The sequence below is a fragment of the Protobothrops mucrosquamatus genome, unplaced genomic scaffold, assembly GCF_001527695.2.
Source record: "Protobothrops mucrosquamatus isolate PMUCROS unplaced genomic scaffold, P.Mucros_1.0 scaffold1785, whole genome shotgun sequence".
In the NCBI taxonomy this organism is placed as follows: Eukaryota; Metazoa; Chordata; class Lepidosauria; order Squamata; family Viperidae; genus Protobothrops; species Protobothrops mucrosquamatus.
This window is the reverse complement of record NW_015387923.1, coordinates 116963-133555: the sequence shown is the minus strand read 5'-3', so window position 1 is coordinate 133555 and position 16593 is coordinate 116963. Positions and strand designations below refer to the sequence as shown.

General features: G+C 37.3%; 1 protein-coding gene across 1 annotated transcript; it reads right to left on the bottom strand.

Moving 5' to 3' along the window:
* LOC107293968 (chitinase-3-like protein 1) lies at positions 1 to 15538 on the bottom strand. The gene is made up of 10 exons (XM_015823160.1): positions 15375 to 15538; positions 14957 to 14986; positions 12729 to 12930; positions 11089 to 11145; positions 9568 to 9718; positions 8399 to 8526; positions 7776 to 7911; positions 5302 to 5484; positions 2703 to 2819; positions 1 to 493 (listed from the first exon to the last, which is right to left on the bottom strand). The coding sequence occupies exons 1-10, from the start codon at positions 15397 to 15399 to the stop codon at positions 359 to 361; spliced, it is 1164 nt and encodes a 387-aa protein (XP_015678646.1). The 5' UTR covers positions 15400 to 15538; the 3' UTR covers positions 1 to 358.
* Positions 15539 to 16593: the final 1055 nt, after the last annotated feature.

Here is a 16593-nt window from a genome sequence, read left to right as displayed (position 1 = left end):
TAAAGGGAGGCAAATCCTTTATTGAAAGTATTAAGACTTTTTTTCCCAAGACAACACAATTAACGAAACTTATGAACATTTCTAATACAGTATGATCAAGATGAACTATTTATTCATATAGTGAAATATATTTAATACTGGTAAGAAATGAATAACATTAACCATGAAATAATACAGAACTAATAACTGGTTATTTGTTATACAATTTTAAGCATTTATTTAGAAACAAACAAAACCACACAGAAAGTTGATCATTTGTTTTTAATCCCTAAAAGAAAGCCAAAATTTGACCTAACCTGTAAGATTCTACTGCTATTTAAAATTGGGGCTTTTTTTTGGCAAATACATGTTGATGTTCTTATTTATTTAGTTCATTTTTAATAGCAGCAAGTAGTGGATAATTGCCCTTCTTGCAGAAGGTACCTGAAAAATCATCTTGATCAAGTGTCCAAATCATAATACCTCCCAAATTGTTGTTCTTTGCATACTGAACCTAAAGGAGAGAGAAAAGAATGAAATAAACCTCAAATACAGTATTCACTCTGGAATAAATACGAGCTTACATGAACGTTTTATCTCACAAACCACACATAGAAGTGTGTCAATCTTCACTTTGCCTCAAATCTGCAAAAGGGCTTATTGTTTCCCAAATTTGGATTGGTTTATATGTCAGCCACTAGAAGATCAAGAAACATCATTAGAGGAGAGATACTATTAGGCTCCTAAGGGTACCATTTTCAGATATTTTTAGTAAGAAAAGAATATGTTTTGAATGTGCAAATAGGACTGTGTAGTGCTTTAGCCTGGAAGGTAAAAAGTATTTAGGACTGTTCAAGAGAATGTACATAACCCTCATCTAAGTCATTTATGAAGATATTGAAGATATTGGGCCTAAGACAGAACCTTGTGGTACCCCACTGCTTACTTCTCTCCATGTGGATGTAGTGCCATAGAGGACTACTTATTGAGTATGGTTTGTCAGCCAGCTACAGATCCATCTGGTGGTGATGTTGTCTATTCCACCTTTCCTAGCTTACCAAGGAGTAGGTTGTGGTCTACTTTGTCAAATGCCTTACTGAAATCTAAGTATACTACGTCCACTGCGTTTCGCTGGTTTAATCACTTTATTGGAGAATGAGATAAGATTGGTTTGGCACGATCTGTTTTTAACAAACCCGTGCTGGCTACTAGTTATGACTTTGTTTGCTTCTAATTGTTCGCAGATCTGGTAAGTGGCAAAATAAAAGCTAGATTTATACATGTCTTAGTAATTCAAGATAAGTTGTCTAATGACCACCATCTCTTTGAAAAGTGGACTACCTCATATTTTGAATATTGTTCTTTGATGAAATAGAAGAATGGATTTCTTAATAAATTTTAATTTATTGGCTTTCTTAGTAAATGAATCAATATCTTTTCTAAATTGACAGTCAGAGCTATAGTTTTGATGCTGCTAGCTAATATGATCTATATGGGGATTTGGGGATTTCCAATAATTACTTTAAATAAGTTCTGTTTGTCTGTTTATCTATCTATTGTATCATTCTGAAATTTTATCCTCTGAATACAAAAGTTCAAAATAACAGCAGTGAATTATGCATATACACTATAATTTTGAAAACCCAAGTTTTTGCACCCCCTGGAATATCATCTCGCACCCCAGGGGGTGCAAGAACCCCTGGTTGGGAACCCCTGATATAAAGCATGATATAAAACAATTAGAATATTAAAATATTAAGCATTAATAATTAAAACATTAATAGTTAACAAAAATCTATATAAAAAGGAATGGGGTAGAGATGGGCTCCTAATCTATTCTCTATCTCCAGAATGGGATGCCTCCATTGGGGTCCCAAGCCAGCTGGCAGAGCCTGTGGGAGAAGAGCAGGCAGAACTGTGAGATGGAGTGAAATGTATTATCAGTGTAGAGTCCCTGCATTACCAGAAGAAATCCAAGTCCAGCCTCCCTTGAATTCCGTTGAGCCTTATCTAGTGCCAATTTAGTGCTGACATTAGTTGATTAAATTCAGGTGTATAGGTTTGAATAAATCTTTTATGCTGCAACCTTATGAATGAACTTGATTCTTTGAGCCTGACAGAGCCAGGTTTTCAGAAGGCCAAGATAGTGGGAACAATCTCACTTCAAGATGTTCAATGTTCCAAGAGGTGGAAGCCACAGCAGAAAAGTCTTTCCTGGACCCTGCCAGTCAACATTACTTGGTTTGTGGGGTCCACAACATGCCCCTTTTGCAAGTGGGGCAGGCCAATTCTATTGGGGTGAGACAGTTGCTTAGATAGCCTGGACTCATGTCAAGAAGGGTTTCAAAAGGTGATAACAAATACCTTGAATTGGACCCGGAAGCAAAATGGCAATGTGCAATTCATGCATAGTAGTCTTATACGGGCCACTTTGCTGTATTCTGTGCCACTTGTTGCTTTTGAATACTCTTCAGGGGTAGCTTGATGTAGACCACATTGCAGTAGTCCAAACAGGAGATGACCAGGGCATGAGTGAATGAGCATAGGGTTTCCTGATCCAGGAATAGGTTCCTAAAATTGACCTATTGCACAGCAGTGAAATTTTTCTACCATATTTTTGTCTTCTTTTTTAAACAAATGGAGTAATTCTCATGTTGCATACCATTTGTATCACCACCATTGGTACTTAATGAATAAATAATAAATAATCCTACAATACTTGCCTTAACCTGAACGCTTGTCTCATCTTCATAACCCACCCATTGGTTTCCTTTATAAGAATAGGGGACTTGTTGCTCTTCAATCTTTTCTTTTGTAGCACCATGATTAAAACTACAAATCTGTCAGTAATAAATTAGAAAGGATAAATATATGATGTCAGTAGATTGGCTCTTTTTTGACGTTAGGATTGTTATAAGGTTATCTACATTTTGTCTTGAGCATTTTTTTCTACCTGTTCTTTGTCATTTTAGCAAAGGCTTTGGATTGCTAATGGAGATAAAATGGGCTGATCATTTCTAGATCAGGGAAACTGGTATATTATTGGGAGATGTGCTCCCTTGTGTTCACCTTGTACTATAATGGATGGGTCTCACCATTGATGCTGTTGTCATATGCTCAGGTGACCTCAAACGATTACACTGTTTACCAGTTTGAGATGATTTGTCATCATCTGTAGCTTTTTTTTGGTTAATAAAGTCTGATCAGCATGGCCAAACACAGGTTATTTCAACTGGATTGCTGTAATTTTTTTTAATGTCTGAAGTATTTAAAGGTGGTTTGGAAGCTTAAACAAGTACAGACGTCTATACTAATTCTGATTAATCTATGTAGTTGTAACCATTATATACTTTTGAAACAGTTAATTTGGCTGCCAATCTATTACTAATCTCAGTTTAGTTACTTGCACTTTTTTTCTAATGTCCTGAATAGCCTAGGCCAGTGATAGCGAACCTTTTAGAGACCGAGTGCCCAAACTGCAACCCAAAACCCACTTATGCATCGTTGGGTGCCGGGTGGGCGTTGCCAATTGGGTGGGCATGGCCCATTGGGTGGGCGTGGCTGCAGTGGTAACGGCAGACTGGGTGGGACTAAAAAGTTCAATCAATCAATTCCAACTTTGCAAGATCTTTTTTCCCCCGGAGAAGTTGAAATTGATTGATTGATTGAGCCTTTTTTTTTTTGCACACGGCAGCAGAGACCTAAAGCAAAAAGATTTTATAAAACCCAGCTGAAGGCCTAGGACTGGGGCGACAGTGTAAGTGCCGACAGAGAGGGCTCTGAGTGCCGCCTCTGGCACCCGTGCCATAGGTTCGCCACCACTGGCCTAGGCCTAAAATATTTTTAAAAGTCTCATTTTGTATCAATCAACCTTTATATTAAAATAACTAGTGGAGAACTATTTTTACATTCCATCCATAGGAGATGTATATTATGCATGTACAGAATCAAAGATCTTCTCTGGGGAAGCACCCTTGCTTTAATTATTCAGATTGTATTGATGCTACTCTGAGAATGCCTGTTTATTCTCTAATTATCAATAAATCAACCAATGTTAGCAATGGAACATGGTTCCCAGAAGTAGTGTGTCCATAAAACAGCCCACAGTTGGAAGGAAATGAGTGCCCTAGTGCAGGGGTCCCCAACCCCCAGTCCATGGACCAGTACCGGGCTGCGGTATACCAGCAACCGGGCCACACAAACAAGCAAAGTCCCATCTGCGAGATGCAGACAGCACACAAAACCACGCACCCTCCGGTCCATGGAAAAACCTCTGTCCACAGAACGGGTTCTTGGTGCCCAAAAGGTTGGGGACCTCTGCTCTAGTGCATGAACACCATGTGACAAAGAACTCTTAGAATGGACATGCTGAGCCAATCTTTTCTGGATCTTTTTAAGAATTGTCTTTCTGGCAGCCAATTGACTCAAGTGGTTTTTTTGGAATTCCAGTTGGTTGTTTCTTGTTGCATCATAAAACACAATATTCTTGCTACCTAAACACCATGGAGCCTTAGACCTGATTTTTCCTTCTTTTGACCTAACTATAGATGAGGATTTCCTCTTCATGTACTGTCTTAATGCAAAAGATTAAAAGAATTATCTAGCCACCCTCTCCTCTTTCAATATTTGCCTGGTTTAACATTCCCTTTCTGTGCTTCTTTTAATTTAGAAGCAGTTCTCAAACTGTTACTCTTTAACACTTTCCCTTCTCAGTGGGGGTCAGTGTTGTAATCAAAATGGAAAATTACACAAATATAAAATGTGCCTTGCTGCAGATGTTGATCCTCAGCATGGAGGGACTATAAAAACAGGACAAGCATAATAACAGGGTTAAATACAGTGCTGTGCACTATAATCCTCCTGGATTCCTATTAATCCTTCATATGAATAAACTAGAGTTAGTATATGTATGAACTGTATGTGTGTACATATATAGGCTACTGAATCAAGAATAAAACTATAAAAGCATGAATTTTCATCTCCCCATTGGCAATCCTGCCTATTTCAAATCTTTGCAGTCACTTGATTTTCCTCCCAGATTACAGATGACAAAGTCTAACAGATTTTACACATCTTGAAGCAATTCTTAAATATCTTAAATAAGGATTAAGAATAAGTTATTAAAGAATAACGGCAGTTATTAAAGTTAAAATACTAGTTTAACACTAGTTGTGCTAAGAACAACCTAAACTTGCCTCATTCCTAGATTGGGAAGAAGATGAAGGTAAGATCAAGGGGATACAGCAAAAAAAAGAAAAGAAAAGATGTTGCCATGATACCATGCTTAGGTGCAAATAGGAAAAGCACTAAAAAGATTTTTACCTCATAATAAGCCAGGGTTCCTGCTGATTTTGTGAATGTGCCAGCTAGCCCAGGGCCAGAGGCGGGAGCTCCAACCCCAGTCTGTACAGAAGAAAGAGTGAACGTCTGCCCATAGGTAGGAATTCCCATGATAATTTTACTATTAGGGGCACCTTTAGTCTTCAAATATCTGATAGCATAGTCCTGAAAAAGAAGACATTATTATTTATTATGTGCTTTAGATAGTGTCAGCCACATAAGGTAGACTACATCCAAAAATCAGTTCCATAGGAAGACTAGGATTATACAGGCAATCCTCATTTAATGACCACAGTTGGAACTGGCAACTCAGTCAGTAAACAAAGTGGTCACTTAGTGAAACTATGACTATGCTTATGATCTTCCTTAAGCTTTCCTTTGCTTTACAGAACTGAGTTTGTAAGTTTGTAAGTTACTTTTTTATCACCATCATTACTGTGATGGAATATAATCTGGATTCCCAGGAGGGAGGGAGTGCATTCCAGAGAAACAAGAAACAATTCAGTTCATATAGTTTGTGTGAGAGAAAGAGAGTGACAATGACTCCTCCCTATTATTTCTCAGAGTGTATGCTTTATGGAGGCAGTAGTTTGCCTTAGTTTGACAAGATTCTGTCTATAGGTGAGGAACAAGAAACAAATCTGCTTGGAAGAATTACAATGTGTCTTTCTTGGGTTTTGGAGCTTGATAATAATTGTTGCTAAACAAGGCAGTTGCTAAACAAGGACTATGTATACTTTATTAATTATAATAATAGTCAAAAGTTTGACTCTTACACTGGAAGGAGTCAGGGAAGGATCAGCTTAAGTCTTTTCTTAATCCTATCTCTGTTTCCAGGACTTAAAGAACGCTTCCATCTTCTTTGTTTACATTACAATATTGGCCTCAAAGCTACTTCTCTGGGTCACTGCCGACAGGTACTTGACATGAATTAGTTCTGTTGTACTGCACTATTACTATTACATCATTTATTTTACTAAATACTTGTTATGGATGATAGACAATAATTTAGTGCTCTAAATGTTCTAACCTGTGCTGAAACAAATATGTGGGGGACAAATTTTATTCCAAATTTGAAATGAACATGCAGTATTTCTCTGTATTTCAGATTTCATCACTGAAATAATTTCTGGAAATAATTTCTAGAATCTAGATATTAGCATCAATACGGCATCCTAACCTAAAATTCTATATTCAAGCTATGGGTTGAACATATTTCAAATGTTTTATAATCACTTTTTCCCCCCCCCCCAAAAAATTGCTTATTCCATCCCATTCTTTCATTTGTGATTTTGTGAAGGACCTAATTTTATTGCAGGTCCAATCTGGGTTGGTCACCGAGACCAGAAGTTTAGTCTTCCGAGCTTTAGGGCTTGTACTGGAGCCCATCCACAGGGAACTTCTCTCTAGCCGAGTATGTTTTATATTTATTTTTTATGTTCAACATTTTGTGCATATCCTGAATATGCATTATGCGTTCAGTATATGTATATTTTCTCCTAATATATAAATATTTGCAAACAATATTTATGCAAAATACTTTTTCCATATGTTTGAATGGTCAAACTTTTTCCAGAACTTGGGACACAATTCCTTTTCTGGGCAGTTCCAGAGCCATATAAAATGTCCCTGGGAGGATGATGATTCCATCAGAAGGGGCTGATTGTGTGAGGTTGTTTGTCTGGTTTTTAAGAATTGAAATGGAAGAAGGAAAGATCTGGAGAGAAACTTGAATTTCCATCTTTAAATAGCCTCATCTTCTACTTAAATAGAAGAACATGATTTCAGTCCTTGTTTCCTAGTGATCTTTAGCTTCCATTTACAAATTAACAAAAGTATAAAATAAGAGAACTACAGTATAAAATCTGTCATTATATAGCACATGACATAGGATGATGTAGTGATAGCATTCTCCTCTTCCAGATACAGCAAAAAAGATGTAGCATATGAACTGAGGATATATAGCATATCAGCTAGAGTTGAGAACTTTAAAAAACTGAGAAATGTGATCTCTGAAGATTGAGTGTTTATATGATTGTGACAGTTCATGCATATAAGAGGTGCCTAAATGTGGGAATAGAGTTCCTATCATTCCTTATAACTTGTCATGTTGGGTAGGGAACTTAGAATTGAACAATAACCAACTTTTACTAGTCCTTACCATATACCATCAGGATAACAATGAATTACTCCCCAGCCAAACAAAATCTTCTAGATAATGTATGAAACATGTTTGGAATTCCTGCCCATAATTATTGTCAATCTGCTTACTGGGATTGGGGTTGCAGGTATAGGGCTGAATCTATTTGTATTACCTTCATTCATTAGAGCTGGATTTCAAGATAACTAGATCAGTACAATGCTTATACTAGCTACCGTATCATTAGTCAGTTAGGGTCAAGATCAATTATAACATTTCAAATATATTTGAAAAAGTTCATAACTAGAGAACTTACAACATTATAAGCGATAGCAGATCCTTTGTCAGCTCTGCTCTTCCTAAGGGGGCTTCCATGGCCAGTATAGGGATGACTATGACTTGGCCAATAACCATGAAAATCAAAGGACAAGACATTAAGGAAATCTGCAAATCTGCAAAGAAAAATAATAATTCAATACACTTTAGGCAATGACTATATCTTTATTAGGTATCTGAAAATGTTCTGAAAGAAGCCTTTATCTCACATTGAATTCCAGAAGGAATTCTGAGTGTAAAACACTTAACCTTTATGAATACAATTAGAGATGAGATCCATATATTTCTGGAATATGAATTCTAATTAAAACCGTAACACTATTCTACTTAAAGAACTTTAAAGGAGAAGATTATGCAAGTAATGCAAATAAACTGTTTATTCTCCATGCACATGTCTTGAAATGGTTTTGAACCACTTATTTATTTTGCTTAGTTTCATTTATTTAAAAATGTCCCGTTTTCAGTGATAAAACAAATTTATCAGAGATTTTTAAGCTAGGCAAGTATAAAAATGGTAAATTGGAAATGTTCATTTGGGATAGCTTACCAATGTATGTTCATATTTATATGCATTTTAAGAGTCATGATAATAAGAGTACTTACCTAGCAATATTCCGGATATCAAAGCCATTATCAATAGCTTCTTTTCCAGCTGGTACTGCCACACTCAATATGAGCTTTTGCCTCTCTGGATTCCTCCGGGCCTCATAGCGGAATGCTACATTCAGGTCCTAAATGACATTAACGGAAATCATTATTGTGATTTGATAAATGCTAAAAAGATTTAACTTGCAAATTTTTGAGCTATATAGAAAAGCAGCAAGAATCTGTAATATTGCAAATATTTTCAGCTTTTTTATTTACTACAATAGGCTGTGCAGTCCAATGTTAGAAACATCTCTGGATAATTTTTTCATTCTGTTATTTAAACCTTGTAAATGCAGGGTAAATGCAAAGGAATTAGATTTGGGATGTCAGCAGAGTTTCACAATTGTTTTGATATTCACAGCACTATGCTCCATCCATGTGAGATTTGTTTGGCAACCAAATTGGCCAAAGGCTGTCCTGCTCAGCTGTCTGCAGATCCCCTTTCCAATGCATCAAAGCATGAATGAATCCTGGAGCTGCTGAACTCCATAGGAGAAGAAGAAGCAACTTGAAAATTGTTTGCTCTCTCTCCCCCTTTCCTACATAATTCTTTTAGATGTCTACAGCACATAAATTCTTTGGAAGCCAGAGAATGATCACTTGAGCTCTAAAGTATTATATGTGAGGGTAGGGGGAAATATAATTGAAGTAAAATTTGAAGGAATGGATTTCTTGGACATAATATCATGTAAAGACTGTCTACTGGAAAAGGAGGAGCATTTCAAAAAGTTTGCAAATTTGGATGATTTAGGAAATGGTGAGCTTCTGAAGAAAATCTTTATCATTTGATTGAAGAAAAAAAAAGATACCAGAAAGTAGAGATACAAATATTGGAGGAAACTGGCCTCATAAGGATAAGTGGTATATTTGAATAAGTGAGGCAGTGTTCTAGTGGAGGGATAGGCAACCTTGGCTCTTTTATGAATTTGGACTTCAATACCTAGGATTCCTGAACTAGCCATGCTGACTCAGGAATTCTGGGAGTCCACAAGTCATAAAAGAGCCAAGGTTGCCTACCCCTGTTCTAGTGGAATGAAATGACTGTACAAATCTCTAATATGCATAGAACAAGGAAAATCATATCCTTATACTATTTACAAAGAGATGATTTAATATACATATACCTGAACCAGATTAACTAAATGCCTTTTATCATTCTGGCTTGGCCCGTGCCAAGCAACATCAAGACCATCAAAATTATTGGTCCGAAGAAAGTTGATCACGGATGCTACAAATTCCGAGCGTGTGGCAGGAGAGGTATTTATATTCCGGAAGCTGTTATAAATGGGAGAGAGACTATCAGATTTTAAAAAGAACATTTTTAAAGGAATATATTTGAATCATTTTAACCAGATGTGCATCATGCTTTCTAATATTGCAAGCTGCCCAGCATCGTTTACTGAGATGGGCAGCTATAGAAATCAAATAAATAAGTAACTAAATAATAGCAAGTACAGCAGTAACAGAAACAACTACATTCAAAGCAAATTGTACTCACAAGCTGGCTTTTTTTTTTTTACTAACTAATAAAATCACTACCACTAACTGAAATTTAAGTTGTCAGTTCCCTTCCACTATTGCATCCCAAAACCATTCAAAGTTTCTGTAGTAGCATTGGTATTAGTGGAAAGAGAATTTAAAAGCTGGGCATCATCATCATCATCATTAAAAGATGACTTGAATTCTAAAGATTCAGAATTCAATAGGCACTTTGCTTGTCTATTAAATTCTGCAGAGGTGCAAAGGTCTACAACCCTCCCTCTCCCCTTTTCACTTTCAGTCTAGCATTATAAAGCTGTAGAACAGTGGTGACCTGCTACACAGCACAAAATGGCTTCAGTTCAGAATTACCCTTTGCAAATCTCTCTCAAAGGTGCTCTTTCAAAAGGCAATTGGACTTTCTTTGTTTTTCCTTGAAGACATTTCATTTCTCACCCAAGAAGCTTCATCAGTTCTGACTGGATGTTGGGGTGGGGGTGGGGGCGGGGCAGGGAAACATCTTTAAGGAAAAACAAAGAAAGTCCAGTTGTCTTTTGAAAAAGCACTTTTGAGACAACCATGACCTGGATGACTGAGAATCTTCATAGGCACACCCTTTACAAATGATTCAGTATAAGTAAAACCCAATTTATGTCAGTCAGAAGCTTTCCTTAGGCTGTATATATACATGTTTGGAGTTGCAGTTCCAGTTTAATCACCACTTTTGGGACGTTTTCTTTATATATGAACAAGTGGAGACTAGGGGAGATGAGGAAGACAGGTATAGGTTATGATTTTTCAAATGTAGCATTTAGCAGGAAAGAAATACTTAACTTTAAGGGATCAGCTCATTATGAGGAGAAGCTAAATAATGACCAAGCTACACCCTGAAGTACAAATATAGTTTGCCATTGTATATGAAAGTTTTTTCCAATGGCAGGTTTATTTATTAATTTAATTTATTAATTTCTATGCTGCCTGTCTACCCTACAATGTGACTGTCACAAGACTCCTGATCAGAACTGGAACCGGTGCCCCAAAAAACAACTCTTTCCCTTCGTGCTGCAGTTATCATGAAAATCTCATTTGAAATAACTCAGTTAACAATTCAGTTAACAATGGTTTGGAAGTCAAACAAACGAATAAATTGACAGTTCTATACTTACTGTGCAGAGCCTAATGTAGCTCCACCAACAGACAGAAGAATCTTCAGTTTGGGATTCCTGAAAAAATAAATGTAAATACTCAATTATACTCAATATAATTGTCTATATTTTCATTTTGGGTCCTCTCTCTAACTATTAAGTTCAAAGTAAAAAGTATTTGTGCCAATGATCCTTTGGACAGCTGTCTGCTAGATTGCCTAGTCATTGCATCTGTAACACAAAGCACTGATACTTCCATCATTGTATCTGTAACACAAAGCACTGATACTTCCATCATCTTAGAATAGAATAGAATAGAATAGAATAGAATAGAATAGAATAGAATAGAATAGAGCTGGAAGGGACCTTGGAGGTCTTCTAGTCTAGCCCCCTGCTCGAACAGGAGAACCTATACCATTTCAGACAAGTGGCTGTATAGTCTCTTTTTAAAAACCTCCAGTGATGGAGTGCCCATGATTTCTGGAGGCAGGCTGTTCCACTGGTTAATTGTCCTTACTGTTAGGAAGTTTCTCCTTAATTCCAGGTTGCTTCACTCTTTGGTCAGTTTCCAATAATTGCTTCTTGTCCTGCCCTCTGGTGGACATTCAGACACTCCTTAAAAGCAGAACTATTGCATTTCATTTTATATTTCTTATTATATCTCATTAAATTTTTGCAATTATTGATAATAAAATATTAAGCTGAAAAGTAAAAGGAGGGAAGAATTAAGTAGAACTTGTCTCTATATCCTTCCATTCTTCTTGATTCAGGTAGCCACTATAAATTTTTTTTAGCTTCTATAAGATATAAAATTTGTGCCCCAAGCTTTCTCGTTTGCAAAAGTTTATTCATTGAAAACTTCCTTTCTTTCTACAAAAACCCTCCTTATCAAACTAAGATGCCTTTTGATGCAGAAGTTGCCAAATGATTTGAAAAGTAGGAGGAGATGCATAAAATGGAGCATTGCATTAAAAATACTGAACATTTATTGCAATATTACAATAATATTTATAGTTTGTGCTGTGAATATCAAAGATATATCTATGAAAAATGTCATTCATTGTCCAGTAAACCATCCAGTGAACAGTACTGGATGAAACTTTTAAATTCCCTCTTCTATTTTTAAATTAAATCCAAGGGCAGATTTCCTGAGGGAACTCAAGTCATTGTGCCTTTGTAGATTGAAAAGTGTGATGGTCAAGACAACTTTTAAGTTATAGAAAGATGTGTAACAGGAGAAAAAGAAAAAGAACCACTGCTTGACAGACTCAAATAGTTGAACTAATTCAAGGAAGAAATCAATCTTTTTCCTTTATCATAATTCTTACAACACCTGTTTCTTTTCAAACAGTTATGGCATCAGGAAGGAAGCGTTTTCTTCTTGGTATAAATATCAGTGTGAAGAGAGGATACATGAAGATCAAGGTGGAGGATTGTCTTTCGTGAGTACTCTTGCCCTGATGCCGACGGCTTCTCCCTGCAGCAGTTATTCTATTGGAAATGTGGATGTGTGGAGTTAAAATCTCTCAGCTTAAGTTTAAGAAGAGACTCACATCAGCAAGTATGCGATGAATTGAACACCCCTTCAGTGTTAGCAGATGATATGGTTATTGGCATTTTTGGATGCATTGGTTATTATATTACCTCCCATCTGTACCTACCTAGTTTTAAGTCCCCTGAGATTTTCATAGGTAGTAGCATCGTTCCATTCGTAGTGGGTGATTTGATTGCCTGATGTATTAGCAAAAGCATAAATGAGGTGGGTACAAAGATCTGGTTCAATGTCATCAGTGACAAAGCCTGCTGGGGCTTCCCTGTACTGAGACCAGGTGGTGAAGTAACAAACCAAGTTAAAGGCAGAAACTGTTATAAAGAGAAAGAAAACAAAATAAATTTTGTTAAAGCATGAGATATTCAGTCTAAAGAATGCAGACATTGTCAGGTCTACTTATACTATCCTGCTTCTTCCAAGTTTGCACTCTTGCCCTGAGTTGAATGTGCCAGAGCTATCATTTGCATACACTCCCTTAAGATAATTCCAAGCACATCACAGATGTATGGTGAAATACTTTTTCCTACTAATCTTGTACTTGTTATGATTTGTAAACAGGAATGAACAGTCATACAGGTAAGGTAAAGGTAAAAGTTATTGTCCAGTTGTTTCCAACTCTAGGGGGCAGTGTGCGTCTCCATTTCTTAGCTGAGGGAGTCAGCGTTATCAAAAGACACTTTGTGGTCATGTGGCCAGCATGACTATACACCAAGGCGCACGGAACACTATTACCTTTCCACTGAAGTGGTAACTATTTATCTACTCGTGTTTGCATGATTTTTAAATTGTTAGGTGGACAGGTCATACAGGCAGTACTCACTTAACAAGGATAATTGGGTTTGGAATTTCCATTGCTAAGCAAGGCAGTCTAAAACACAACATCACACCACCATACAATTTTGCAGCAGAAATTCCATCATGTTTTGGGTGCCAGTATATTTCTGGCGGCAATTCAAGATGCTGCTTTTAAAGGCCTGTATGGCTTGAGTCTGGGTTACTTGAAGGGCAGCCTTTTCCCAAGAGTCTTTACCTGTCCGGTTTGATCTAGCAGAGTGGGCATGCTGCAGATCCTGGCTGGTGGGGATTAGAAGATGGCCTTTTTGGATGTAGCCCCTGCTCTGTGGAATATTCTCCTCTTGGAAATTAAAATGTCCCTAACCATGCTGCCCTTTGGTAAATGTTTAAAAATGTACACTATGCTGTAATGTCATAATTGTGAGCTGGACACCATACACCCAGGTTGCAATTATGTGACTGCAGGGACACTGTGTCCAATGTAAGTATGATATCTAGTCATAAGTACCAGTTGTTCAGTGGTCGTTAAGCAAGGACCACCTATATTCCTGGGTACTGATTTGACTGGTCTATTCCAGGCAGTACAATATGTCTCATTGAGACATATTGTGCAGCAAAAGTGATACTTATTCAATTTTGGGGGGAGTATAAATGACATAATTGTTGCGTTACTTCACATTGTTCCAGTTGCCTCCTTTGGCAGACCCAGAAGAGACAACACTGGCTCTTCAGTGCAGGTAGTCCTCAACTTACAACAATTCATGTAGTGACAATTCAAAGTTACAACATCACTTAAAAAGTGACTTATGATCTTTTTTTGCTCTTGTGGCCATTGTAGCATTCCCATGGTCATGTGATCAAAATTCAGACAATTGGCAACTAACTCACATTTGTGACAGTTGCAGTGTCCTGGGATCCTGTGATCACTTTTCATGGTCTTCTGACAAGCAAAGCAATAGGTAAAACAGATTTACTTAACAGCTTATGATACTAACTTAACCACTACAATGGCTAACCACTACATCCCTAACCACCATGTTAACTGCAGTGATTGACTTAACAACTTTGGCAAGAAAGGTCATAAAATTAGGGCAAAACTCACTTAGCAAATGTCTCGCTTATCAACATAAATTTTGGGTTTAGTTGTGGTCATAAGTTGAGGACTACCTGTAGTCATCTGCTAAGCCTATGCCTGCTGTCCTCTGTAGGTGGAGGGACATGAAATGGAGTGAAGTGTTGCTCTACCCTTTCTTTTTAGAATCAGGGGTCTTATTTCACCAGCTTTTCAAGAAGTATCTCATACGAAGCCTTGTCCAGGCAAAGCCCTTCTTAAAGTGGTTCTCAAATTATTTGTTCAGCTGTTCTATTTAGCAGCCAAAGTTTCATTAAGATATTCTGGTTTTGCTTTTTCTTCCTTCGTTGTGTTTGAAAGGGGAAAATGATAGTTTCTCATTCAAGTGAAGACATTTTAAATTTAGAATGACTTGAAATGTTTTCCCCTGTCCCCCCCCCCCACCCCCGCTCCCAGGAAATATAACATACCATTTTGAAGAAATATCAGTGCAGCAATGCCTAATACAAAACACAGAAAGCCAAGAGAAGAAAATTAAATTCTAGCAAAGCTAAAACAATCAATGATCATAATACAGTACTCAGTTCATGCCTGTCTGTGGTCAAATTGAAATCCTTCAATTAATATAAGCATTTGAAATTAACTGGATCACTTTAAACTAGATACTGAGATATATCAGGCTTCCTAAACTGGCCAGTCTCATGGGATTTTTTCCACCCAGAGAACAAATTTTCTTTCAGCAACTTTAAAGTATATCATCATCATCATCATCATCATCAATGTCTTGCTCATATCACCAGCACAAATCTGCAGGGTCATCTGAACTACCAGTACAAATCATGGAAATTCTGCATATGAGATCATTAAAGGGTAAGACTAGAGACTTACCAATCCATAGTGACAGTTGAGCCATCCTGGTTCCCAGTGTGCAACTGTACCACAGCAGAAATGTTGCTTCTTTACAATGATGCCTATACTGTTGCTCTCCTCTAATTTATAGTCACTTAACAGGCTTGTAGTGTCTTTTAGGAGGAATTGTTTCTCTGTTCCTGGAATGATTGTTGCGCAATTGCCGTTATGTTGCAACCACCGCTGTGGAGTCAGGATTCCTTTATTTTTCTTTACATCTGTCTAAATGGAAAAACACAGCAGAACAAGTTTTAAGGCTTCACATCTCTTCCAGCTGCAAATCCATGAAAATCTCATTTGTGATCCCTTTTTATTTAATAATTTTTTTAAAAATATTTCTCATTCCGTAAGTAAATCTCATAAAAATTACAGATACAATTAAACTGGAGTGAAAAGGCTTGGCTGAAAAGCCTGACTCCTTCCTATGGAGTGTATTCCACAGAATGCAGATAAGCTCCTTTTCTGTGTGACCAACAAATCACTCTTAAAAAGGGAAGGCACATTTAATAAGACTTCTCCTGATGACCTTCACTTTCAGACGAGTCCAGAACAAGATGAACAGTCTCTCAGATCAGGTAGTCCTCAACTTACAACCATTCATTTATTGACTGTTTGAAGTTACAATGGCACCAAAAATGTGATTTATGACTATTTTTCATGCTTACGATTGTTGCAGCATCCCCATGGTCACAAAATTCAGACACTTGGCAATTGACATGTATTTATGATGGTTAGTATTCTGAGTTATGTGGTTACTTTTTGTGGCCTTCTGACAAGCAAAGTCATTGAGGAAGCCAGATTCACTTAACAACAACGTTAACTGCAGTGATTCACTTAACAACTGTGGCAAGGTTGTAATATGGGGCAAAACTCACTTAACAACTGACTTGCTTAGCAAAAGAAATTTTGGGCTCAGTTGTGCTTATAAGTCAAGGATCACCTATCAGGTTTAAAGATTAAAAACCAACTTCTTAAATTATGCTCAGACAATACTGAGCATTGGACTCCGACTGGTTGACCCAGGGGGAGGAGACGGAAGCAGGTCTTGAGACAGTTGTATGGGAGGAGTTTGACTCTGTTGCGCCCGAGGATGTGGACAGGGTCTTGGGAGGGCTGAATGCAACCACATGTTTGTTGGATCCGTGTCCCTCCTGGCTGGTACTGGCAGCTCGGGAGGGTACACGAGCCTGGCTCCAGG